This window comes from Haliaeetus albicilla, chromosome 26 (assembly GCF_947461875.1).
Source record: "Haliaeetus albicilla chromosome 26, bHalAlb1.1, whole genome shotgun sequence".
Taxonomy (NCBI): Eukaryota; Metazoa; Chordata; class Aves; order Accipitriformes; family Accipitridae; genus Haliaeetus; species Haliaeetus albicilla.
The window spans coordinates 17416812-17444552 of record NC_091508.1 but is presented as its reverse complement, the minus strand read 5'-3'; the positions used below and the strand labels follow the sequence as shown (position 1 = coordinate 17444552).

The window sequence follows — 27741 nt, the reverse complement described above, 5'->3', positions numbered from 1 at the left end:
TTAATCCCAATGGATCATTAAAGATGTAATAAAATAAATGGATTTGCTCTCCCAAGACTTGAAGTGCTACTTCTAGCCACTTGCAGCTAATTCTACAGCTTTGCTTTGTTCCCCTACTTTTATGTCTTAGACACTGCTTCCCCTTCTTTGTGCTTTCTACCTGCTGGACTCCACCCCTTCTGTTGTCCCCTTCTGCCAAACTCAAGTCACAAGTGATGAAATCACAAAGCCCGGCAGTCTCATTAAATAAAAGCCACACTTAAGAAATCATTATGAATAGGTTTTGTGACACCAAAATCCATGTAACAAGTGCAGATCTGCAATAGCTGCACATGAAAGGCATGAGAGTGCCTGCTAGTATTTCAAACTAATTGCTACAGCAGACAGTAGCATACATGCATCTCAGCTCAAATTTTAGAGTATTACCGAGACCTGTTAGCCCAAAAAACCTCAAGACTAGTGTGTTTTTAACTTGACTCTGGCATTTAAAAAAAAATAATCATTACACTAATAGACAGTGATTGATTCTTGCCTTTACTGTTAATCCTTCATAGCTTCTAGAAAAAAATTCTAATAGTCCCTTAAAGTCCCTGGTGCAAAGGAACCTGAGGGTAGCTTTAATGTATTCTTAACTACTTTTCATGCATCCTTTTGTTAGGTTGGTTGGCTGGGCAAGAAGCAACGTGTGGGAAAGTTGGTGTGGCGCCTCATGTACGGATTGATTTCGCTGAAACACCCACGCGGACTGATGTCTTTTAGCTGACAACTGGAGGAAAAGAAAGGACAAGTGCCAAGTTCCTCCTCCCAAAGAGGGCTTTAACACAATTCCTCTCATCTACCCAGCTTTCACAATGCTTGTACAAGTTTATCTGTGAGAAACCCACCCTGTCTATCAAACCTGGATAAAAACTGATAAAAGGAACTCTATAATTCTGCTTCCTTACCAAAACAGACCACATCTCCGAACCAACCACTGAGCATATTTATTTTTCTTTACTACATCCATGTGACTGAAAAAATTCACATCTCCTAGACACAAAAAATGACTTATCCATATATTATAGCAAGTTTTGATAAAATATCTTGCATGTGCTGCATAAAGATAGCCATTTCTACGACAAAGCTGAGGAAACTGCTATCCATCACATACTACTTAACTTGGTTTCTCTTGAGCATAGGATTCTTTACAATTTTTACAGTGTTAGGGCAGATGAGAAATAATTAAAGCTTTCTAACTTCCAACCAAGTTGGAAGCAGAAATTCAGTGACAAGAATTTAGAGTATTTGATTTTAAAGAACCATTTGGCCAAGAATTCCCTACAGTATATATTCTTCACACTTCTTGCATCCGCTTGTTTGTTTCAACAGCTTCCCTACTTGTTTTCCACAAACCTAAAAGAAAAATTCTGGATTACACATCATGCATACTCTCTGTCTCTGCTACCCCCTAGAAGCCTTTCATGTTAACACTGAATTTACTCAAAGACAACTAGTGGCAGAAAAGCAGATGGGATCACAAAAGCAGATGGAAATGACAGTACATTTTCTATTCTTGTTTTGTTCACTTACTCTGGGAAGCTGCAGATCCAAATCCTCCACTGGAGGAACTGAAGGGATTCTTATTGGCTGCATCCTGACTTGGCTTTCCTCCCAAACCACTGAAGAAGCCTCCATCTCTCCCACCACTTCCAGCTCCAAACAAACCTCCACTGGACGAAGATGGCTGCTAGAACACAAAAAGGACAAAAAAGGGGATTTAAGATAAGTCAAAACAGCACAGGCCCCCAAGGCTGATTTTTCTGTCTGGCCTGTTCCTCTGGATGTACGAAGGGGCTGATGAACCAGCAAGCAATTACCTTCCAACATGTAATGCAATGAAATCTTATTTAAGTCTTAAACCTTGCCTATAGTACAGAATAATGCCTTTGAAACTTGCCCTACACTGTCCACCTTCCACTTAGCATGGAATAAAGGCAGGTGACTTACTGCATGTCTATCTTATCTGGCATGTGATAAAATGTTTTTCTCCTCATACCCCTTGGAAAACATTCATGCGGATGCTGCTGTGGTACCCACTATAACAGCAAATATCTTCGGTACAGACTGGGACACTTTTTACTAAGCATATCAAATTGTTGGGTTTTCTGTTTTGGTTGGGGGTTTTGGTTGGTTTTTTTGTTTGTTTTTAATATATCAGAAGTAGGTAGGGAACCCTGAACAAGTCCACTATACATAACAGTGTCTTGTTTCTACAAAAACCAATAAATACTTGCCTGGCCAAAGACAGTGCCTCCAGTATTAGCTGCTTGCCCAAACACAGAACCTGTGTTACTAGAACCAAAACCTGCTAAGAAAAGAAAGGAAAATAAACCACCAGAACAATTACCAGGGTGTAAGACAATTGAGGGAGGTGACACTAGTCCAGAACAGGGAGAGGACGGGTCTCCCATGCCAAAACACAGGGATACAAATGATGTTACCAAATGTATGTAGGCTGGACAAATTTAAAGTATGTGCCAACACACAAATAATCAATTCTGTTGAAAGTTTATCTGAAAGTCATTCTCCTTTTCTCTTCAGCCAACTTAAAAACAAACAGAAAATAAAAGGTCTTTTCACTTGTGGGACTGTTGCTAACAATATAAGGGAATTGAATTTCTGTTAACATTGCTATAATAATGCTGTAAGTCATGAACAAGCACTGTAGCATTCTGATTGCCCTTGGGTAGGGAGGATCTGAGCTTTGTTACCTAAAGATTCCCGTTATAGATAATGAAATGTTTTGATTAAAAAAAAGAACTCCCCATTCCATTTCCCAGTTCACTTAAATGTGCATTTTGTAATAAAACTTGCATTTCTATAATTAGAATACCTTTCTCAAGCAGAGTTCGCTTCCCCCAATTTAACTATTCTCTGTTACTGTAGTTAAAATGAGCAAGCAGTTTGCCTACAGTGCCATCATTTTTAATTAAATGAGCCTAATTAGTTTGTCTTCTTTGGAAATACAAGTTCTCTATTATTATTATGTACTTTTCACTTTTCCATGGGAGCTCTCTGAAGATTGTACAGACAAAGCTTTGGAAAAAACCAATATATTGTAGCAATGTGGAAAGCAAAAGGAGACTGACAAAGAAGGTTTGGTCTGTGCAAGTATTCAATTTAACTATGTAGACAGGTAGCTGATGGTCATGTTACTGCTAGATTTAATTTTGAGATGTCTCCAAATGCAAAAGCGGATTTAACAGGTTAGTTCCTTGCTAACCCATCACCTTGAGGGCTTAAAATTTTTTTGCCATCCCAGATTGTGACACAGTACTATACCTGGCTATACAGCCAATGTTGAACATACTTAACGCAGCCCACTGAAGGAAGTGCTGCATCTGTATTCTTTGCCTTGATTATGGTCTCAGAGCTGCCTTGCCACTTCAGTGTAACAATTTACAACAATGTACTAGTTTAAGATCTTTTACACTACGCTGAATCCAACCCACTTATTGTGCAACAGGCAGGACAAAACAATTCAAAATTAAGTCAAGGTAGACTTGTAAGTATAAAATGAATGCAAGATTGGGTTGAAAAGGCTACATTCAGAGGCCTACTGATGAATAGCAAAGCAGAGCAAAAGCTTCTTTGGTCTCCAACGTTAGCCTCCCTCTCACACACACTGCAGCTCCTATTCTTTCTAGTTGGAAAAAAAAATACCCACACCAAAAAAACCCAAACAAACAAACAAAAAAACCACCATCAAGTGCCATAGGGGGGAAAAAAAAAAAGGCATTAAAAACTGTCCTACTTTCCCCAGTGATATACTGCTCTCTGTACTTCAGCCAGACAGCGCCGCTGGGATATCGCATCTCCCTGCAATTTGTTCTTACCTGAAGCTTGGCAGAAGCTGAACCCAGCAGATGATGTTGTAGTAGTAACGGCAGCAGCACTACCAAAGACGGATCCCCCTTGGCCAAAGCCAGCGTTCTGCCCAAACACTGGAGGGCTGCTTTGTCCAAACAACCCACCTCCAGTGCTGGCAGATGGCTGTCCAAAGGAAAAGGAGCTGGCGCTGTTGGTGCTAGCCGGTGCTCCAAAAACACTGCCACTGCTTGAGGCCGCTGTGGAAGCCGCTGGCTGGCCAAAGGTTGGCATTGTCCCAAACCCAGACTGGCTAAAGGTAAAACCACCTGAAGAACTGCTTGCTGGTTGCCCAAAGGTTGGTGCTTGTCCAAAGGTTGGCTGACCAAAGCCCCCGGTAGTGGTGGTGCCGAAAGCAGAAGTAGCAAAACCTGAGCTGGCAGCCTGTGTGGTAGCGGTGGCAGTGGACAAGGTACTGGTGGTGAGTTGCCCAAACGGAGAGGATGCTGTGGTACCTGCTGGTAGTTGTCCAAAAACAGGTGGTGTGGAAGGAGCAGCAGTTGCATCACCAGCAGGCTGGCTAAATGCTGAGCCAGAAGAGCTGGAACTTGGAGGCTGAGAGAACACCGAGGAGCCTGCAGAAGTGGGGGCAAACACAGAGGCACCCACAGCTGGACTTTGAACACATGTAGTAACATCAGAGGTAGCAGCCAACGCACTTGTGGCTTCTGCAGGAGAGGCAATGTTTGTTGCAGAGGTTGTCGCTGAGACATTCTGATCTGGTGGGACAGATGCAGAGGTGGCAGGAGGCACCGGTGCCTTCAAATCACTTGTGGAGGCAGGAGTAGTAACAGCATCTGGGGGATGTGCTGCCGACGTGGTGCCAGAGCCCCCAGAGACGGTGTCCCCGGCCGTGGCCTGGGGTAAAGCGGGTTCTTTAATGGACTCTGAAAGCTGTATCTGTGGTTGTGGTGACTGCGTCATTGGAAGTGAAGGCCCAGCTGCTACAGCTTCATTTTCAGATGGCTTTTCTGACACAGACGGTAATTTGGCATCCCCTGCACCCTTATTAGAAGTTGCAGCAGGGACAGCAGTTTGTGATGAACTCAAGAAATTTCCAAATGAGAGGGACGTTGAAGCAGTGAGAGTAGAAGGGGTAGAGGTGGATGTGCTCATACTGTTTGCTTGCTGAATACCAAATGAAAAGGTGGGTTTGTTGCCACTAGAGCCTCCAAGATTAAATACCCCAGAAGACCCTGTGTTGGTTATCTGGACATTGCCAAAGAGACTGCCTGTGGCACTGGTACTGATGGACGGGGATGCCGTGCTAGCTGACGTGACTGCCGTTGAAGCAGCTTCTCCAGCTTTTCCTAATGACAGAGGAGCACCAAAAGTAAACCCAGAAGGTATTGTAGATACTTTAGTTGACTGTGCTCCTGCAACACTGGTAGATGGTGTTTTAGTGGTGGTCTTGGCATTATCATCTACCTGACCAACCCGTAGTCCTGAGAAACTCCCAAGTGTTTCCCCAGCTAGATTGCCCTGAAACAAGTGATCTCCTGGTTTAGATGGAGGGATATCCAACTTGCCAGAGGCTGTGGAGGGAGCAGATGTTGTTACAGCAGGTTTGTTTGACTGGGTGCCATCTGCTGAGGAGCTATTTCCTACTAAGGCTCCTGGAGCACTTGCTGGCTTCAGGGATCCAAAAGCAAACGAGCTCTCGGGGACTACTCCAAATTTGGAACCCCCAGCAAGCGAAAATGAATCGGTCTGGGTGGACTCTTTAGCAGGGGCTGTCAGTGAGAGAGACAGAAGTTATAAATTGAGTTATGGTATGCAAAGCTCATTTATCATTCTTACAAAATTGCATGCGTTAGTGCTTCACAGATTGTTAGATAGTGCTCTTGCCTCAAACTATAAAGCCTCTGACCATCAGGTAAATGCCACTTCCATGTGCATTCAGGAGACAACAGTGACATCTGAAGCCTTTATGGACAGGGTTGCAGTGACAAACACTGTTACTTTCATGTCATAGCCTCCACTTAACCATCCTTCTCTTTGAGTACAGACAACTTCAGCCTTTGGCTCCTATCTCTTTTTTAACAGTTTGATAAAAACATAAAAGACCTGGTTAGTACAGACCATTTGCTGTTAACACCATTTTCACCCCTTCTTACTTGGTTCAGCTAAACAATTCCTGACATTCACCAAAGAACTCTGTTTAAACCAATGGCTCAGAACAGAGTTTGGGTCATACAAACACTTTCTGGCACTTGAAAAGTCTTCTACAGAATCAAATCTTTCTTTACAAATTCAACTATTTATAGACCACTGACCAGTTTCTAGACAGCCTGTTTTCAGCTTTGAAAGACTAGAGAAAAGCTCTCAAATGTAATTGCCAAAGCACCTCCACTTATAAGATATACTGCTGTCCAGCAGTGTGAAACTGCTGAAGTTTTAAGGGAGACTGGACTAGTTTTATCTGATGTATTGTCATTTTGTTTCTGAGCACCACACACAAATCTTGACTTGAAGACATTGCATTGGTGTTTGGACTATGGGTTGATTTGGACAAGGTACAGGAAATCTGCACGGAGATCAAATAACAAAGAGCAAAAGCTTCTTAGCACAGCTGGTATTATCCTTGTGTTTTACCCTATATTAAGTATATTTAAGTATATTAGTAACTGACACTGAATAATGTAGCATTTGTTTCCTCCCGAGGCACTAAATTTCCTTCTGTTCTTCTTCCATCACCAGCTAACAGAGGCAAAGGTGCTCCTACCATTTCCTGGAGCAGCGTGAAGTAACTGCCCTCACACAACGCTGTTGTTTACAAGTCTGTCTCCTGCACCTCCCACTCCTCCTTTAATCAGTGTTATTTACCTAAGCTAACTGAATCTTCAAGTTTTAAGCCAAGTTAGTTCTCTCTGCTTAACGTCAACAGAGTATTAGTAGCGTTGCTGTGGCTGTGATGGTCTAAGGGTATAAGCAAGCCAAGATTTGTAAGAAAAGGTGGTATCCTTTATTAGAGCAACCAGTAACATTGGAAGTGAGATTTTGACCATACAATCTCTTTTGCAAGACTGAAATTAGAGGCAGAAAGCTTCAAGAATATTATAAAACAGATGTATCAGTCCCCTTTTTCCAGACTGGGCAAATATGGTCTACCTACGAAACAGAAAGGCGGCCTATATATCACCAACTCAGTTTTAGAAGCCAGACAAAGCCATCCCAAGCATTCCACTCCCATTACTAAATGCTCCTTCCACTTAATGACAGCTTTCTGTGTCAGACCACCTCGGCAACTTTAAATCTACAGATTAAAGACAGCAGAGGAAATGACTAGGGATGTTACCCTTTTCATAAACTAGTACCTCCTAGATGTTCTTGGCAGCAAATATTTTGCTTACTCTTAATCAAAAGGCAGGTGGCCTAGATTTCTCTGCATTACAGGGCATAATCCAGCATACGTATATAAAGTTATTGCAGCTACTGCAATTTTAATAATAGAACTGCAACATAAAACAAGAACCACAAGAATTAGGAAGAGTAAGCATTCTCTTAGCAGGGAAGAGGTGTTGTTTGCACACTCTTCCAAACTAACCTTGCGAGGAAGCAAGGCTGGGCAGCGTCGGTGATGAAGCAGCTGATGTGACAACACCAAAATTAAATCCAGACCTAGGAGGAAAGAGCAGAAAGGGAAAGAATACACTTAGCTCAAAGTGTTGAAATTTCCACCCCATGATTAACACAGCTTTGAGACTCAGATTTCCAGTACAGACTTGCACAAAGTCAGGCACACAGGCACAAGAACAGTTTCTCCAACAACTAAACAGGCAGGGAGAAGTATGCACGCAGACTGGGCTCCATTTGTTTTCCCTCTGACAAGGTTTCTAGAGGGTTAAAGAGAGTCAGAGTTCAAAGTTCTTCTGACCACTCCTCATCCTCCCATATTCTCTCCTTTCTGCTGTATGTTTCTTCCCCATTCAGCTCAGCAGGTGAACACCGTGCACCAAATCCTGATAGCTTTTGGGAGACTAGAAAGAGCAGAAGCCACAGTGGAGACTACAGTTTATTTAAAAGAGCTAAAAGGTAAGATACAGTGCATGTACAAAAGGGAATAACTGGATACTACCACCCATCAAAAAGGAGATCACTCATAGCAAGACAGAAATTAAGTTTCCGTGACTATTTCACACTAAAAATATTCTGTCTTGCAAAAATACTGTGATCTTTCATAATGAGCACTGCGGTCCTCCAGAGACCTTCATTCCCTAAGGCTTTTTAAGCTTTCTCCAATTCTCAAAAACCAGCTGCTAATATAGAAGTCAGGCTGCGTAACTAAGACATCACTGACAACTGCACTGTATTGAGCATATGGTTTACAGACCGAGGCACTGCAGCCTGGGATAAAGGCAGGGTTTGTTTGCTTTTTGAATCTGAATCTCCATCTCTCAAAAGGACTAGTTCAGCCCTTTGAAGAGCACAGCAAGGCATTTAGGTAACATCCACTTGACAAACTTGCAGAGAAATGGTTAAGACTGAAAGAAACCAGCCATTTGAAAATATGCGTGTTCTGAAATACTTAATGTTACCCACTTCATAAAGAGAAATTCACTTGAGTATTAGATAGGTAAACACGCAGAATTTCAAACAGTCATTTCCAAGGAGTCACCCCTCTCCCCAAACATATGACATGATCAAAGTAGTATTTTCTTCATATCTGAAAAAACACTCCATAACAGAGATTTCAGAATAACTATATGTTCATAACATGTGCCTTGCTTTGTGTTACTGTTATTGTTATAACAGAAATCACTAGATGGCATGAGGACTCTCTAGCCACCTTCATGAACAGACTGTTTTTCAAGCCAAAACATGGAATTTGTTCTGTTGTACTAAAATAAATAAGTAATTCAGCAAGATTGACCATCAGCACAAATTTCAAGTGCTAATTGGGAATTCCAGCACTTCTGTCTCTCAAACCTCTGCCAGCATTTGAAACCCATATGTATGCCCAGGTTAGAAAACCCAACGTCATTCTCTTTGGAATCCATCTTCAGAGGTGACAAGTGTTAATATGACCATGTTCAGGTTTGTTGTTCTTCTCTGAGAGCAGAAGCTTCCAGCGTTCGACCTCTTGCACAACTTGCTAGGGATGATTTTCCCGCTACTGCTCTTTTTTCACTAAATAAAGAACAAGGTTTAAAACTAGCTATGGACTGCCTCATCTTCCTCTTCCTTAACCCCAACATACAAGATACAGCATAAATGTTGTTCTCCGACTCCATGAGAAGTGGAGACGTGCACTCAAAGACAGTCACTGAACCCAGTGCATCAGACCATGAGTGGGTGCTTTAACCACAGTCATATTGCTCTAATCTCAAATCATCACCTGATGATGAGAAATACCGGTACACACAGTGTATGATTTGTTCACTAGTCCATTATAGATAAGCCTGACAAGAAACCCAGTCATTATTTACTCTTGATTAGTTACAGACTGAAAAAATCTCAAAGCGACACGATATTGTGTCAAATTCTCACAGACCTTCAGACCTCACTCAGGTAGGCTTCCACAAACAAGAAGGTCTTCCAGAGAACTCTGGTGTAGCCCCTGCCCTCCCAATATAACATTTGCAGGTGCCATTTTACAGTATTACGCAGCTTGTAGGTAACACTTGCTGTAACAGCCAATATTCCTATTTAACATCAAATACAAAGAAATCTTAACATTCATACAGACCCCACAGAAGAAAACGAGAATGCTTTGTTAAGCTGTGCAGTTGTTGCTTGTACTGATGTCACTGTAGAAGAAGTCACAGCTGTAACTGTTTTTACCGTCCCTTGTCCTGTAAGTTACAAGAACAAGCATTACAAAAAAGAAAAAAAAGCACCTTGTCATCCAACTATGAGAAAAGGAAGTAGTTTGCAGAGGCAGTCTGTAATTTTATCAATTGGAAACAAAGCTTTTTTGCCACTTATACCAGGTCTGATATTTGTACACAGAAACATTCCTGCTACTGCTACAATATCAGAGAACGCATGAATTATTTCAAAGATTTAAGGCAATAACATATATCAGATTAGAGCAAAGACAGGTGTCATCATCTTGACAATAAAAGTTAAACAATAAAATCAAGAAATCCTTGGTAAAATCTCTCATCAACATATCAAAATACGTTTCAAATAAAAAGAAAGTGCTATCAAATTCAGGAGCTAACATTTTCAATAAATCAAAATTTAAGAAGCGTTTGCCAAGTCAAATAAAATTCCTAGCTATTTTTACTGCTTCTTACCCCTGGCTAAGAGGCAACCTACATCCATGGATTAAAGGCAGAAGACCAACAGAGATGGATTTCAGACATTTATGCAAGAGGCTTATAAAAGCATGTCCAATGCAAGCATTATTATCTAATATACATTAAAAATCAATTCCTTCTTTCCCTCAGTGTTTCCTCTTCCCCCATTTGCACTGAATGATGTAAACTGAGCATTCCTTTCCTTAGAAGCTTCTAAACTGTGTGTGACTGATGACAGTGTCTGAGCCGACTTTGAAGTTGGTCATACAGCTCAATGCTCAACAGACCCAGTACCTGAATTAGTTCATTTCAAGCTAGTTCAGGTACTTGTATAGTGCTGCATGTTTAAAGAGCAAACCAGCATGTTTAAAATATTTAAAAACAGCATGATTTTCATGTTTAAAAAACAAAACAGCAAAGATGGCTGCTTTTGATTTGCTGTCAAACCACAGTAGCCTTTGGTAAATATGCTTTCAACGTTTCTCGATAAGGGTTACACATTCCGAGTCCACTCTGAACAAGGAATTGTATCATTGAATTCTAGATGCAGGCACAGAGACAAAACACACACAAACCACCCTCCTGCTCCTCTGTACCTTGGTTTTTCAAATTGTCTCCCTCAAGATTGGCACAGCAGCCTCTCAGTGGAGGCAAATCTTTTTTCCTCAGTGTCTTCATTGCCTGGATTGTGCACCCTGACAGGTGGCAAGAGACATCCAGGCCTTATTTCCATCCACTAAAGACAACTTACCTGAGATTTTGTTGCCAGATGATGTTGGACCAGCTGTAGATGCCATAGGACAGGGTGCACACACAGAGGAAGGTGGAGTCTGTCCCTTAAGTGAGCTTGTTAGAGGAGTCTAAAAACACAATACCACTTCAGGTCAGTGCAGTCTGTCCATTAACAAAGGTCCTTCTAACATTGGTCTGGTCTTACAAGAGTCATGCAATGACTTAAGAACAAACTAGAGGGAGGTGGTTGAAGCACTTAGGACCTGTTATGTCTTGACGTTTAAATACAGGGTCAATACTCATCTTTTTCAAGAAGTCTCTTGCAGGGACCAGGTAGCCTCCGTGGGCAACAGCTCAATGATGCCAGGGGACAAAGACTGCTGCATGGTTTTTTGATGTGTGGACATAAAACCTAGCAGCTTGTCAACCAATAAGAAATGTTTTCAGTAGAATAACAGGATAGGTAAACTACTCTTTCCCTTGATTGCCTAGCAGTTTTTTGGGTTTTTTTTGTGAAATTTAGCTATTGCTACCTAATACAGTTTCCTTTGTTGTTAGTTGCAACCCTCGCTGCTGCAAGGCTGTGGCCATTAGAAAGCTGCAAGTCTTCAAAAGAGAGAAATGGCAAGACATAATAAAAGATATGCCTCACATCACACTGTTGAGGTCACAGGTAAATACATGGTTTGCCAAGAATGCAGGGCAAGCTGTGAAAAGAGATTTTTAGATGACCTGTTCACCAACAATTAAACCCCCAAAGTGTGCTGAGCATGCCCAGGTACAGTATTCCACAGGGAAAGGGTTCTATATCAAGATACCTGTTTAGCTTGATTTGTAGCAACAGTTGCCAAAACTTGGTGGACTGCCTGGGCTGCAGAGTGAGGTACAGATGATCTTAAAAAGAAAAATTAATATGTTAAGTGAATGATTAGTCTAAAAGAGGACTTCCATGCCTCTAAAAAAGCACAGCTTCCCGAAGTCTTGAACAACCGCTGCTGTTAAAGATTCCACACACAACTCCAAATGAACAAATCTGATTAGGGAATAAACCTCTTAAATGAATCAGCTGCATTTAACAAAGGCAGTCTGCAAATGTGTTTAAAGCTCTAGACTTAAATGATCAAGTCTTCTTCACACACTCTTGTCTCTGAAGAGAGTCAGGCCTTTCTATTTTACAGGGAGCTGATGAAAAATCAGCAGGTAAGGGGATTACAATTTTATGCCTAGTGGATAACAAATTTAAGAAGCCTCCTTTATAGTGTGGAACCCAGATGAGTACATGCAACTCTCAGAAATGCTGAGCAAGGAAACAAAGCTGGGGGTGGTGGGGAGAAGCACTTCACATCTTTGAAGTGTAGTATAAACATCAATGAAGTTATGGCAAGAACTGTGATAAAATTAACCTATATTCTACATTATAGGTTTGGGAATTTTGACCATGAAATAAATTGTACATCAGAGCCCACAGACAATTACTGCAGAATGGCAGCTACTTCTGGGGTGAAGCATCCTACCTACATGCTGTGGGCCATTAACACACCAAATCACCGTAACTTGGGAACAGCCGTCCAGTTTTCAGTTTTAGCATCTCAAGCCTGTGGCTCACCAAGTTCAGCAGCTTAAATGGCCGATACCAGAAGCTTTTGGAAACTTAAATTCAACACTGAGTGCATTGTCTTGGTGGCAAAGGCCAGCTTTTCCTTACCCTAGCAAGCTCTTTCCATCTTAACTCAGGCCAGGTGCTCCCTAAGGCAATAAAGAATCTCTATACTATAGAAACGGCTGAGGCTGCAAATCCCAGACAGTATGTGAATCTGGGCATCAAAACGTGTATATCTCCTAAAGCACGAGGACTCCCAAACTGCATTTACTATTTGGTCAGCTACAGGCCAATTCACAGAAATTTCCTACTATATTCCAAAGGAAGGGGACACATGCATGAAACAGTAATTTTGCGTAACTATTTGGTCTTGGATAGGGTTTTGTGCCTTAATCAGCTTTACATTACTAGTAAGTCCTTCCTTCCAGCAATGAGCACTCTCTCTCTACATTGCATGGCCTGGATTTGCCCTCTGCCCAGAGCAAAAGTAAAGCAAACAAGGAGAACTTCAGATTAGCACTTTAGATTAGTCCACGTTGGGAAGGTGCAGCTGTAAATTTCAAGTTCATATGAAGCCTGAACAAAGAAGAAAACAACAGAAGATCTGTGAAATTCATGATAGGGTGGGACCTTTTCCCCAGAAAAGTCTCAAGATTACTTCACCCACCACTTCTCCAACAAGGCTATGAAAATGCTGGTTTTTACTTCAGTTGTGGAAAGAGGATTTTTTTTCCACTGAAAACTTTAAGTAAGTAACTGAACTGGGACCACCAACACACCTAGCCACAGGCCATTGAACAACTGATAACAACTGAAAAATCATTACTGCTTAACAACCCGAAGAGTGTGCTGTGGTGGCAAAAGAGAGCCAGGATATCTGAAGTAGCAAAAACTGATGAATTAACTTTGCTGGGTGAATGCTCTTTATTTTAGTGCTGAATCTGACTGGCAGGCATGGTTCATTTGGGTAGAATTTTTAGAGACTACATTTTTATGAGGTCAGCTATAAAGTAAGACTGTAAAAAGCCTTCAAGATATCAAGCTAGCTGGTGCTCTACAAGTTAGAGAGATCAATCAATACTGCAAGTCTAAAACTACTTGAAAGAAAGACAGGTCTTTAACTACAGTTCAAGTGAAAACCAAATCTCAGATATGTATCGCTCACTCATGTCCTTGGCTATGTACAGCCAGTACTGGTTACGTTTCTCATCATAGTTTTGATGAAAGAAAGGGTGGAGAACTCTTCCCGGTCATAACACTGCTTTTAGCAAAATTTCTCAAGCAGAGTTGTTTGCAAATCTTACTTTCAAAAGAAAGAGGTTCCCCCTTTCAGTTTATCACTTTTAGGAGAAAATAAAAATAGTAAAAAGCTCCCAAACTGTTTCCCAATTAAAATGCAGAAGAAATCATGAAATAAATTTCACAGTCAGCAGTTGAGTACCACCACTCTAAGACTCTGTTCCCTTTTTGAAAAGCTGCATCAAAGGAATTTCACCTTTTTTCTTTGACAGTGAAGAGTATACACACATGTATGAAAACCAGAAGTGATGCAACAACAGAAGTTGTTCCAGGAGCTGCATGTATAGCCCACAGTTACATGGATAAAACACTTGCAACTCCATGTGGACTTATAATCAGATGTACGTGGTGCGTCTATCCTGCTTTATGCAGTAAGCCCAACTTTGCTCAGACTTTTCAGTAGTGCCCTTGCCTCCCCAGCCCAGAAATGGCCATGCATTATCTTGGTCTTAAGCAATAGCAGAAACTTCAAGCAAAGACAGTTTCAAGGTCGTTATGACGACAGGGAAAAGGACTAGTTCTGTGGCTGGTGACAGAGCCTGGTGATAAGACAGAAATCTCTGGAATGAGCTGAGCTGGCTGTTGTCTGTAGGAGGCAGAGAAGTAGGAAAGCCAAGTGTTACAGCTAACTCATGAGAAATTTTAACAAATTCAATATTAAATACCAGAAGACAACATTCATAATTTACTCATGAGGAAGACAGCCTTGCAGCTCTGTATTTTCCCAAATACAGAGCCCCTGCTGACACCCAACCCTTCAGTCAAAATTCTGGTATCAAAAAATTTGAGACAAGTTTCCAGAAAAGCCAGAGCACAGTTCTCCCTCCCTCCCTCCCTCGGCAGGTCAATCTGGGTACAGACAGAAGAGGCATAACTCCAGAGAAGGTTTTCTCTGTAATGGATGACAAAGTAGAAGGAACAGCTTAAGGCCACAGACCACACTCAGCGACAGAGGGGTACAGTTCCCTCACAGAAAGAGGCAGAACAGAGGTAGCGACTGGAGAGATACCAGATCCAAAGTACATATTAGCAGTAAAACCACTGGATCCCAAAAGGAGATGATGCACTAAAATGCATTTCACAGGCTAATGGAGAAGGAGGTTAATACTGGTCTTATTGTTTGTTCAGGACAAGCCATTAGCAAATCCTTGAATGACCTGGAAAGAAAATATTTCTTCCTTTCATTCCACAAACCCAATACTCTTCGCTAAATGCATCCACTTTAGGTCTTACATAGTTAAGACTATGTAAAGTACTACTACTGCTCCCCACCGGCAGATGTGCTCTATTGCAAGTGCTATCGAAGGCTACCATGAAGAAAGGGAGCACTCACTCACCCTATTACCGCAGAGACAGCTGGAGTCAATGAACCAGTCTTGAGTTCTCGCACATTCACCACCTGAGGAACGTTTTTCAGAGTTGATTCAGTCAAGGAGGTACTTACAGCTTTAAGGAAAAAAAAAAAGGGGGGGGGGGGGAAGAAGTAAAAATTATCTCCATATTAAGCATTTAATTCAATATGGTGCCTATGAGTATCTCCAGAAGAAATCCATCCAAGTTCCTAAAAGGTATGTGGTGTAACTGGCCCAAAACATTTGGTATCTCAGCCTTCAGTAAGGACACCAAAGCAACGGACAGCTTTCTATATAGTTGGTACATTTTTCGTTGCTGGCTGACCAAATCTAATTATTCTTACAAACTTTCCCCTACCTACATTGTAACATCTTAGGTTGACAGAAATGACCTGTGTATTTACACCCTAGCCTCTGCCAGAATTCATGTCACTAGCCCACTTTCTGCATTTATGCTCTCTTTGGGCAAAGAAAATAAACTAATCCAATTCCTCTACCAGTAATGGAATTTTGTTTCTTTTCTGCACTGATGCTGCAGTACTGGGGAAGCACCAAGAAATGCCTAAAACCAAACAAGGAAAGCTTAAATTGGGGAACCTTTCTCCTGTCAACTCAACACCTTACAAGCAGATCCAAGGCTTAACTCAACAGTTCACCTTTAACTTTTCAATATTAAAATTGTTTTACAATTCAGATCTTTAATTGCATAGCTAATAGTGAAGTTATTAATATAGGCCAGTGACACCCTTTCCCTGCTCTCCAAGAGTTTCTTGCACACAGATCAATAGCCATGCCAGGATCTCCTAAGAGTCATCAACATTTCTGCCACTGCACAGATGAGAAGGCGTACAAAGAAACCTGAGGTGGGAGTTTCTCAGGCATTTTGTACTAGTAGCTTACAGGAAGAAGGAAGACAAAGAAACACGGGATAGCTCTGAGATGGAACAAATACAGATCTGCGTCACATTTTGTTTGATTATCTTCTCCTTTGAGAGCACTAAATTCCTGTGAAAGACACATTCAACTGCTCAGAGGTCACTTGGGCAATTAGCCATCCTTTTACCTGGGGACTGGTTAGCCATCTGCCTCCGCAGAGCTGCAGCAGCAGCTGCTTGTGGTGCTGGAACAGTGACAGTGGGAGCAGGGGCCCCATGTTTCACAGTCTTTGTTGCAAGCATTGTACTGTCTGCCCCTTGTGGTATGATTCTGTTTGAAGACGTAGGCACTGAAAAACAAATGAACAAAAACATTACACTTCACTATATCTCTACAAATCATGGAGACTTGAAAGCCTTTGCTGAACTATAGTTCCTCTAAGTACACAGCTTCCTTCTGACAAGACTGATGTGCAGGCCTTTTAAACAATCCACACAATCGGTCCCTGGCAGTTTCTGTATATCCCAATGAATTTAGCAAGTAAGTCCCAATAGCTGTCATTTCAATGCATTAGATGACTTTCAGTTTGCTCTTACAGACACTTCTGCTGACACCTTATTTTTCTCGCTGGCTACAGAGATAAAATAACCTCTCTCACACAAGGAAAACTGAATGTATGCAAACATAGTTCTTACTGTGACTCAGTGGGCTCAGAACTCCTAACCTTGGCCACACCAACCAAATGCAGTAGTACTTCAGTTTCCTGGTCTTTGGGCATTATTTTAAGAAATAATGGCATATACTTAAGGAAAATTACTGAAGGAAGACAATGCTACCTATGGACAATACTATCTGAAAGAAACAGGCCATCAAAAAAACAGTCAGTGAGTCAAGATATTTTAGTGCTTTTAGCTCCAGTTCATGAGGTTACAACGCCACTCCGCTAACCGCTTCTGGAAACTAGGCAATGTAAATCACCATGCTGCAATCTCATTTCTCCAAGACGTGAAGCACTGGCAATGGATACAGTAGTTAAAGATACCAACAAGAACATATGCAGAATAGGAGATACATTGCAAAAAAAAAACAACTCACGCAAAGCACCCAGGGACAGGTGCTGCTTCCCAAAGGACGGAGACTGAGCCATCAAACCAGGCTGGATAGAGGGAGTACGGACCACAGGAGCATGACGAGGGACTTGGACTGGAGCAGCCTCTTCTTCCTGGTCCACTGCCTGTGAATCATCATTCTCCAGCGACTGGGAAACTGAGGATGTTGAACTGACTTCATCCAAATCTTCATAGTATCTTGTGGACAAGAAAGCAGATCGGGACAAACTTGCTGCAATATCAGAAAAAAAAAAAAAAAATGACATGTGCATATTAAGTTGAGGGAACCATCCAGCCTAACAGACAAGACAGAGACACCCTATTTTAGGATGCTCTTCTACTAGCTTGTTTTAATCCTGCATTGACAGGATTTGACTTCTTAACTGCCAGGAAAGGCAGCCTTCAACAAGATGGTAACTGAGGAAAATTCTTATTGAGAGCAATGAGGAAACAGGAAATGAGAAGTAGGGGTTGAGATGTGAGAAGCCAAAAGGTAACTTCAGGACTGATTCCCACAGCAGGTAAGTCATCCTCCTGGAAAGCATTTCAGACTTCTACAGTAACTAAAATTTTACCTGGAGCTGTAGACCGAATTGGTGGAGTTTTCCTCTTTGCTAGGAAATTCCTCAACTGTGCCTGTTTCACGGGGGATAATTTAGCTGGAAAACCGAAGACAGTTATTACTTTACAATAAAAAAAAAAAAAAAAGTAATTCACATTTATGGTGTGAATGTCAGGAAGAAAGAATAAATTACCAGGTACTTTAGGCAGAGGCTTGGCATGTGATTCCAAGGTAGTTTTCATCAAGGCATTGCGCAGACTTTCAAGGTCACTGTCAAAACTGGGACAAGGCAGAACAATGAAAAAACATGATCAGCAGAAAGAAACCAACCAAATCAGGAACAAAAGGGGGCCAAAGGAACCACTAGAACCATTGGCTCATCTGGAAGAACAATTGACTCCTCTAGATACTGTCCTATTTAAAACACATGCATCTTGAATTATTTTGGAAACTCTAAGAGCCATTCACTTCTTCCCCTGAATTCAGGCAACCAGCAGTACCTCAGCCTCGAGGCTCTATTATCCTGTTTACTATAAAAATGTAGCTTTTAGGGGAAACTTCTGAGAATCATTGAACAGCGTGCCACAGAATGTAACCAATGAGCTTCTGTAGTACCTGGGCATAGTTTAGTATCATTTTTAGGACTTCCTGTCCTCCCATACCACATCCACAAAACATCATTCTTTGGAGGATGCACCCTTGCACATTACTGGGGACAAGAGTAAAGGAGTGTCAACACCACTCAGGAACTCATGTTTCACATACCTTTGAGCACTGCTAAGAGAAGATGTATCACTGGGAACACTCCACTGAGATGTCTGATTATACAGTCGGAGCTGCTGCAGGCTGTTCACAAGCTGATTTAGTCTCTTCCTCTGCTGATTGATTATTTCCCGGTTATTAGCCAGGGTGTTAAACAAAGTCTCTCGCTCGGGAACTATCAGACGCCTTAAGACATCAGATCAAGAGGCAGGGGTAAGGACCATTCTACGTATCTGGGCACAAGCAGGCATGCATACACAAAGTAGTTTAGTGATTCTAGCTACTTAAACACCATGAGGTCAAACATGGTTTGGTTTGAACACCAAAGCAGTTCAGTTCACCTCAAATGCATATTTCTCCTTTGGATATGCTGCAAGTTTATTCATTTAGCTCATTTACTTCAAGATGCTTTATTTATTTATTCAAGATGCTTTATTTACTAGAATAGATGCTCCATTTATTAGCTACCACCAATGGATGCATTTGGTTTCTACAAAGCTTATTTTATAGGTTTTTTTCCTATAAGCACTATTTACCCTGTACACAGAGATGCAGCAAGCCTGTAACATGTACGAAGCCAAAGAGTCTGAGCCTACAGCTCCCATTAGGTGTCTTAGTCAAGCTTTATTCCTAGACCCCTTGAAAATTATCATACTGTTAAATAGAAAAAGGCTTTTATCTGTTGATTAGAGACTAATGCCTGATTCACTGACATGTTACTTACAGTTGTTCTGTATTCCAATTTCAGTTACTTACTTCTGCTTTCTCTTCTGTTCCAGGTGCCGATCCCACTCCAAATCCAGAACATCATTCACATCCTGAACAGCAAACTTCACATACTGGTGCAAGCGTCGAATTTCCTACCATGCAAAATAAAGTCAGCTTTTAATTCACTTCAGAAATCTCAGTTTCATTTGGAGAAGCTGAAGACCCTTTGGGCTCATTCAGTCCAAGCCATACGGCACTTCCCCATATTTCTGCCTGGAAAGTTTTATCAGCACAACAGAACCCCCAACATACTGAAAATCTACTTATCAATCAACGGGTACCCACAGGGCTTGGCTTGGACATTTTATCCCAGCTCTCAACTAGAAATAATACTTTCTATAATGTTTGCAAAACATTGCCAGGTCTTTACAGAAAGAGTTTTTACAAACATCAGGCATTATACAAAACAAACCTTATTTCAAATCTTATTTCCAGAACATGAGTCATTTGTTCCCATTTTACAATGTTGAAACTTCTAACAATTATAGGTGATCAAAGCTTTGCAGGCTATTCACATGGCTCTAGGATACCAGCGTTCACAGACTATGATTCATGAATGCATTCACAAATACTCACAACTCCCACATTAAGGCAAGGAATTAACTTGATTTTTATAGGTAGGAAAGAAAAAAAAAAAAAAAGCACAGAGAGAGTAAAGTGACTTATCCACGACCACATAGTTGCACAACTGGCACAACTAAGCCAGAGATCTCTGGCTACAAGCCCTGCTCCCTAAACAAACCCAGCGTTCAGTCTCACTGTTGTCATCCCTCCAGCCTGTCATGGCATGAACATGTCTTGAACTCCGATCTCGTAAAATGGAAATGGAAACTGCAGTCGGTTTCAGTTCATCTCAACAGAATGCTCACTTAAATACAATGATGAAGCAGCCAAGTAGCACAGCTTGGGAAAAATTCCACTGCAACCGTTTTCAAGATACAGTATGAAATTCCAACATGACGTACCCAACCAGAAACCAAACCCCAGTCCTACTGTGGGCTTTGTGTTACACACTACCAAGCACAGGTTTCCTCTCTCCAGCAACTATGAGCATTATATAGCAACAACTCTCTGGACAGCAAATCAATATGGCTGGACATCAGAAAAGCTTCAGGATCTTTAAAACTTCATTGAAAACTAATACACAAAGTTGAATAAGTGAGCTTTTCTCACCCAGGAGAATGGGGATGATGTAGACTGAACAAAATTTAAGAGTCAGACTAGAACTGTCTTTCTTGTAAACTTTCAGAAAGTTGACCTGAAAGCTTTCTCCCCACATTCCAAGCCACTTCTACTTCTCTCCCACTCTGTTATTCTTTCCTCATGATCCTCTCTCTAGATCAGTGAAACAAGCATTTCGAGATTACCATCTCTCTGAAGCCACGTATTGGACATCAAAGCAGGCATACAATTAGGAGAGTGAATCAATCTACAGAATCCAGGTGAAGATTAGCAATCAGACCTAAAAGAAATTACTTCATGCCAGCTGATTTCTAGTAACTGTCTGTGTGCATGCTGCTGATACCTACTCTGACAAAGATGACATTCAATTACATCTTCGGCCTGCTAGTCGAACTTCTTGAGGGGAACTTATCGGTTTATAAAAGACCAAGTATCATTTGTAGGGCACATTCACTCTATTTTGCTTAGGGTTAAATAGCCCTCATCACCAGAGCTGTAACAAAAAGAGTGGTTCACCCTTAGTTGCTTTCATGTCTTTGAAAGCCTCTTTATGTACTGATGGTTATCTTCCTTTGTGCCCCAGCTTTTAGAATATCATTTAGCTTTATGCTCCACCATCCACGAAATTAACCACACAATTCTGTAAGTCATAATAAATCATCAAGTTGTTCCATAAGGCACTTGCTGGAGATAAAAATAATTCCAAGAACTCTTCTATAAAGTGTTGGGAAAAAGAAAAAAAAGTTCTTTTAACTGAAATCCCCGAGCAAACACTACAGGCTGAGAAGGAACGGGATGTCAAGAGTCACATTTCAAGCTTAGAATATATTTGGATCTCGGGTAAACTACTTCCCTTCAGCAGGAGTTTTGAATCATCACTGCAAATGGCAACAACACAGAGGAGCTTTAGGAGGGAATTTTCAGCATGTCTTGCAAACTCATAGAAAACAAAGCTCATCCCACTTTTACTAGACTACGTTGAAACAGCAAATACCTAGGGCAGAACAAAACTGCTGGGCACTTGCACACGCAAGCCTCAGTTTTATTTTATTTAAAACTTTAGATTAGAAGTTAGGTGACATGCTTCATACCTGAAGCTGTGCTTCACTCTTGGGATCCAAAGGTTTCTTATAGAGCAAGTGTAAATACCCCGAGCTATGATTCCGTTCATTCTGTTCTCTAGCCTCTTCTACCCCTGCAAATCCCTCCAGCAAAGTTGTCTTCAGAATACTAATATCCCCGTGAAGTGACTGCAAATAGAAACAAAACAGATGGGATGAGGTTCAAAGTGACATTTTTTCATTGCCATCTCTAGCACAGGGGCTTCTGCAAGTGTCTGCCTGAACGCACAAATACAAATGTCACCCCTACATTAAAGCTGCATAGTCAGATGTTCCATCTACATCAGTTCAGCTTTAGCAGGTTAAGTAGGAACATCAGGTGAGGAACAGTCATTGCTGAGGAATGAAACAGTTTGAAGATACTCTGCTCACCTCTGTTGTCTCTTTAATTTCCAAGAGGAAGGTGTGAAGATCATCTGACTCCGTTCGCAACATCTTCATTTCCTCTGGAGTACCAACTTGGAAACAGGCTTTGGAAGTCCGGGCCTTCAGTTCCTCCATCTCCTTTTGAAAATGCGCAATCTACAAAGTCAAGCGGAAGTGCAGCCAGTGAAACACAGTGGAGTCTGGAACAAATGTTGCAGCTCTTGGATAATGTTTCTACTACACCATAAACACCTGTCACTTTGCAACTAAAGCAGAAAATTCTTCTTCAACGTTAACAGGAAAGAATACTCAATTCTTTCAGCACAGCAACTGAAATTAAAGATGACTGAACAGGACACACAAACAGCAATTACAAACTAGGCTGATTATCCTGGGAAAAATTTCCATTCTGACTCCTAAAATACTGACAGACACCATCACAACATAGGTGAACTGAAAATAAGTGTCTGTGTACCTGTAGGTGGTCTTACAGCTTCTAAAATTAAGAAAACTGCTTGAAAATCTCACCTCCTCTCTGATTCCTGCTATGACAGGGTCTGAATCCTTCCACTGGTGGGACTGTTTCTCTAAAGCTGTGCTGGGGAGTGCTGATTTGCCCTGAAAAAAACCCAACCCAAAATAAAAAAAAAAAAACACAACAATATTAGGGATATATCCTTAGCAACAGGGAGCTTAGAATATCAAAAAAGGCCTGCTGTTAGAAACTCCATCCAGACACCAGTCACCAGGGAGACAATTGTCATAAACATAAATACTAGTTCCACAGTAAATTAAGACTGGTATGTGCATGTTTGAAGTAGGAGAGCGGACTACCTGGAGATATGTGGCTAAAGCTTTATGAAGGCAAAGGAAATCTTTGTGTGCTGCTCTGTATTACTGCTTAGATTTTAATATCCAACAAACTTGGTGTCTCTCTTAATACACGGTCAAGGTATCTCTTGACCACTTATTAGCTAGCAAAGCTGTGAAACCTCATTTCCAGAAAAACAGGAACAACTCTGACTATGACAATATACATCAAAACACAGGTCTCTATAGAGACATGCACAGAACAGTTTTAGTCTCTCAGATTTGCTACTATTTTAATATCAAAAGCTAGCTAATTCTTTGACCTAAGAACAGTCATTCAGTCCAATGAGTTCTAATCAACTCATGGGCCATGTAAAACATTCACCCTCTAAAGAATCCACTCAAGTTCCCATTACCTGAGTAGAGCTTGGCTTTGCTGCAGACGGGGTGATTTTGGCTGTCTTCTGTAGTAAAGAAGCTGAAGGTATATTTTGAGCAGGACGTGCCACTGGAATTTAAAAAGAGGAACGGTAATTTATGAACTTATACAAAGCTTGAGAAAACAGGTTGTGATTAGATACAACCATAATCACCGCTGTCAAATCCAAAAGCAATAGTGGTATGGGCCCCAGTGCAAGAATGTTCCCTAAGTGCTGTTTTACTCCCATCCAACTTCTCTGCTAATGGTAACAACTGTCACTCTCCAATATCTGGCTGCACCACTCCTGAAGGACCTCAGGACCCGCAGTCACAAGATCATTTGAGAGATGGAATATTATTCTGCTAACGAATAAGTGCTATCTAATTCAAACTCATTTGTGACCACTTTGAACTCTAGTCACTCCAGATGCAAGATAAGGCACTGATTTGTGTGACTGCCCAGAAACTTTCATAATCAGAGCTGTATTACAGAGCACTGAAAATGCCAGAACTTCTGGATGAACTTAAGAAGCTAAATATATTCATTTCACGTATGGCTCTCTGGGGAACAAAGTGCACAAATGGAAAAACTTCTCAGTTTCAGCACTAAAGTCCATCACATCATGATGGTGTGCAAACCAGGAGGCCTGCTGCATCAGTAAAAGCAGCAGGAAAAACAAGAAAGAAAGAAGCCAAACGAAGCTCATTATGTCCTAAAACTTTTAGAACATTGTTTATAATGCATTATTCCCAACAATATGCATCAGACTCCTACCTGCGGCAGGCACAGGTGTCGAAGCCTTCAGTGGTGTGGTAAGAGAGGCTGCGAGGGGCGTGGACTGGCTCAGAGGACCTCCAGAAGCAGTTTTTGAAGCGGTTGAGAATGAAAACATTGTGGAAGTGCATTGACCACTGCTGCTAGTGGGAGAAGAAGTATCTACAGCAGTGAACCTGCAACAGAAAGCAGAACATCTTTCAGCTCTGAACTGGTCCTGGCTGTTTCCCTCCATCCAAAATGAAGCACTAAGTTCCAATGAATTAGCATCCTCTGGGATCAGCAACAACTCAAGCTCCCGATACAAAATTACAAGTGTAGCTTCTGGAGATAGTGGGAAGGAGCCATTCAGGATCATTTCTGAATATGTGGAACCACAAAGACTGCTACCATAGACCCACCCAGCAAGCAAAAGCCAAATGCCAGCAGAAAGTACTACCCTGCTTCAAAATGCACCTCATCATTTTGCACCAACTATAGCAAATCTGAGCTGCCCTTCAGCGTCATCCTTGCAGCAAGGCTCAAACAGAAATTCTGCAAGAAAATATGAATTTCTATTCATCTGCAAACTCAGCTCCTCAAAGCAGCCAATTTAAATATTCAGGCAATTCACAAGCGTATCATTTGCTTTATACACAAAATATAAAATTTAAAGAGCCATAAGAGCTACCATCAGATCCTGGTGTAGTAAAGATTTTTCTAATTAAAAAAGAATCATTTGAACCATCAGAAATTTTTTATGATGCATTTACATGAAAATTGCTCTCCACAGAAAGTAGCTCCAATTAACACAGCTCTGTCTTTTAAACAATTCTTTCTAAAAACAGAGAGCAAGTCTCAGGAGTTGGAGGGAAAAGTAGGTATATGAAATCTGAGAACACTCATCACTCAAATCCATTTTGCATAGTTTCTAATCAATATTAGATTTCTTTCAGTTGGCATGAACAAGCTTTGAAGATTTCAGATCCTGTGTTCAGTGACCAAGCACCCATTTAAGAAGATAACCAAAAGGTCCGGCACCTTTTCCACTGAACACAGGAGTGGAAAAGAAATCCATCAGCTACGGATACAGCTTCCTCTCAGCTCTGTGACTTACTCTTTAGGTTGGGGGTAAAGAACCTTCAACAAACAGTCAAAGAAACTTGTACTATCACCGCCACACTAAACCAGTCCCAGACAAAGGATTTCAAATCCCAGTGCTCCCCAAGAGTCTTTAACCATGATTTGCATCAAACCAAGGCATGGAATTACTGTTTGAAGCCTACGAAGCAAAGATATGAAAAAACTAGGTCTCTGGCAATTTGGCAAATTATCAGTCTAATTTTTGACATCATCGCTTGACTAATATTTTGCCCTTGAACATAACCTCTAGCATGGGAAGCACTGAGCGTTTTCACAGCCAAGACAGCTATGTCTGAGATAAAGAGAGGCTTCCTCAGTGCTTTCTTGGGAGCCTGGGGAGCTGTCAGGGCAAAAAGCTAGAAACCATCTTCAGAACTACCATACATTGTCCATGCCTGGAGCAATTTTACAAGTATCCAGCCACTGCATTAACTACTGTATCTATTTACTTCTCATTGAGGTTCACTTTGACTGAAGAAGCTGAAGGGACAAAAGATGACTTCTGTGCAACAGGTGTTGTGGAGAGTGGTGGCCCAGGTGAGCTGTCTGCAGCTGGTTTGAAGTTCATGGATCCAAACGAAAAGGAGGTGGCAGTAGCTGTAGCGGTGCCTGCAGAAGGAGCAGGAGTCATGGATGCCTTGGGAGAAGCAGCGGAGAAAGAGAACGTTGCTGCTCCAGTCAGACTGGGAGCGAGGGCTTGCGTGGAGGCATCAGTGGCAAAGGGGTAAGATGGAGGATCACTGCCTGTAGAGCCAGGCATCTTCACAGTCGAAGGCATAAAGGAAAAAGCAGCAGCTCCACCCACTGCAGGAGACTGACTTGAGGCAGGCGCACTAGGAGCAACACCTGGTACTGTGTCAGGCTTTAAAGAAGTTGGGGGAGTGGTTGGCGTTGTGGCAGTACTTCCTGCGGAAAGACAAATGGGGAAGAAAGAGACTCATTTGGCTGCACTGAATAATGGCAGAAGATATTGCAAGGCCAAATGCTATTTGATGGGGACAGTTCAGCACTATCTTGCTCACTGGACAGACAGTACAGTGAGGAAGAGAGATGGCAGAGCCGGGCTTCCAGTCCCCAAACCTAGTAAGTGATACAGAAACTGCACAAAGTCCAAGCCACGATCAATACTACAGTCTGTCTAGATTAATGTTGTCTGGAATTTCCTGTGAAAAGGCTTCACCTTTCTCCATTGATTTTGATGAGGTTCCTGCCATCTCAAATAAAACAGGCTGTCAGCACACAAGTCAGCCAGTGCTGCAGAGAGGCAGGCTGCCAAACAAAAGCATTCTGTTTGGGGAAGGAGAAGCAAATTTGGAGTTAGGGAAGAAAATGGTGGGTTTCCAATTATTATTGCATGCATGCAGACAAAAGAATCAACTTACCTGTCTACCCCAGTATAGGAAACTGCCTACTTCACACTGCATATGGCAACACATACTTAACTCAGATAAAACTACTACTCTTCACCTGCTAACACAATTTTCACAGTGCTGCAGAAAGCTATTGTTTAAATAAGCTTTTGCGGCAGCCAAACACCTTAGTTCCTATCACGGCCTCCTGTGGCAAAACATATGGAGGAAAACCATCACCTCTCTGCAGCATCCAGACCATGCTCTGGGTCTGCACAGTGCTTGATTCTTGTTGCCAAGCAGAGCCTGCAGTTACTGCTGCAGTTGCAGTCATACATCCCAAACTCGGGCAAAGGGCCTCCTAGAATTGCTTTGGCCCTGTTACCCAAAGGCTGATTGCACAGTAGAGTCTAAGTGCACAGTCTGCAAAGTGCTTGAGATGAATAGGACTAGATAATTTCATACTGATGAGCAAAATACAAAGAACAGTCCTGGGAGCACAAAACACCCAAGAACTGCTCCCCATTATCATCATAAAGAAAAACTAACTACCAAACTTACAGACGAAGATGACAAAGATCCACAAATACAAGTGTTTCCCTAACGCACCAGAGCACTTACCTGCTGACTTTGGAACTCTCTCCCCTACTAACAGCAATGGCTCTGGGGTCACAATAAGCGATCTGACCCCTGGGTTTTGATTGATCATGTAAAACGGACAGAGCACACCATCCGTAGAGAGCAAGATCAGAACTGGAGCTGGAGCAAGGGTCTTCTCATCACCTGCCAGAGACCACATATGTAAGTCTTGCAGCAAAAGTTTCCTGTTCTGTTCCTACTGGCATTGGCACCTTCATGTGACTTGCTTAGCACAATTATTTCTTACATTTCTCCCTTCTTCCTTTCACTTGCATCTTTGCTCCCTTGCTTCTCCATGAATGCCCAATTCTCCTTTTTTCCTTCTTTAGTCCTTCCTATTCCTGACTTCACATTTCATAAATTCACAGATGAAGGGTTATTTTGACAATCACATGTCATGTCCCAAATCACAAAGCCCAACTTTCACCTGTGAGTTCCTGTGCCAAGCCTTTTCATATTTTGAAGCAGTCCTTTTTCTTCACCCATACTCTGCTCCTTCCTTCAAACCTCTATGCCTTTGAGCAATCCCCACATTCCATTGGGTCCTGTCACATCATTAACATTCACTTATATAAAGTATGAAAGAGAATTGCTAGATAGAAAGCTTTTTAACTTTAAAGAAAGCCAACATCAAACAAACATCCTGATGATCTGAACCTCTGATATAAAATACTTGCGTTTTGTGCAGCTGCAGCTTTGAGCCTAGAGTCTGCTTCAGTTCAAATACTCTCAGCACAGTTAAAGGC

At 41.6% G+C, this 27741-nt stretch overlaps 1 protein-coding gene across 4 annotated transcripts in view; it reads right to left on the bottom strand.

Annotated features, from left to right (window-relative positions):
- The window catches only part of NUP214 (nucleoporin 214), a 45413-nt gene that overhangs the window by 9273 nt on the left and 8399 nt on the right, over positions 1 to 27741 (bottom strand). The window contains exons 11-31 of one of the 4 annotated variants that reach the window (XM_069770679.1): positions 26978 to 27139; positions 25457 to 25913; positions 23886 to 24061; positions 23107 to 23198; positions 22409 to 22498; positions 21887 to 22036; positions 21485 to 21643; positions 19200 to 19303; positions 18447 to 18629; positions 17875 to 17960; positions 17695 to 17778; positions 17106 to 17351; positions 16198 to 16359; positions 15120 to 15228; positions 11702 to 11777; positions 10903 to 11011; positions 9596 to 9701; positions 7454 to 7527; positions 3876 to 5639; positions 2274 to 2347; positions 1570 to 1726 (exon numbers count right to left, since the gene is read on the bottom strand). In XM_069770679.1, the coding sequence (XP_069626780.1) occupies positions 1570 to 1726; positions 2274 to 2347; positions 3876 to 5639; positions 7454 to 7527; positions 9596 to 9701; positions 10903 to 11011; positions 11702 to 11777; positions 15120 to 15228; positions 16198 to 16359; positions 17106 to 17351; positions 17695 to 17778; positions 17875 to 17960; positions 18447 to 18629; positions 19200 to 19303; positions 21485 to 21643; positions 21887 to 22036; positions 22409 to 22498; positions 23107 to 23198; positions 23886 to 24061; positions 25457 to 25913; positions 26978 to 27139 (4620 nt within the window). The remainder of the gene's footprint in view (positions 1 to 1569; positions 1727 to 2273; positions 2348 to 3875; positions 5640 to 7453; positions 7528 to 9595; positions 9702 to 10902; positions 11012 to 11701; positions 11778 to 15119; positions 15229 to 16197; positions 16360 to 17105; positions 17352 to 17694; positions 17779 to 17874; positions 17961 to 18446; positions 18630 to 19199; positions 19304 to 21484; positions 21644 to 21886; positions 22037 to 22408; positions 22499 to 23106; positions 23199 to 23885; positions 24062 to 25456; positions 25914 to 26977; positions 27140 to 27741) is intronic. The other 3 variants (XM_069770681.1, XM_069770680.1, XM_069770682.1) reach the window with 3 other exon arrangements.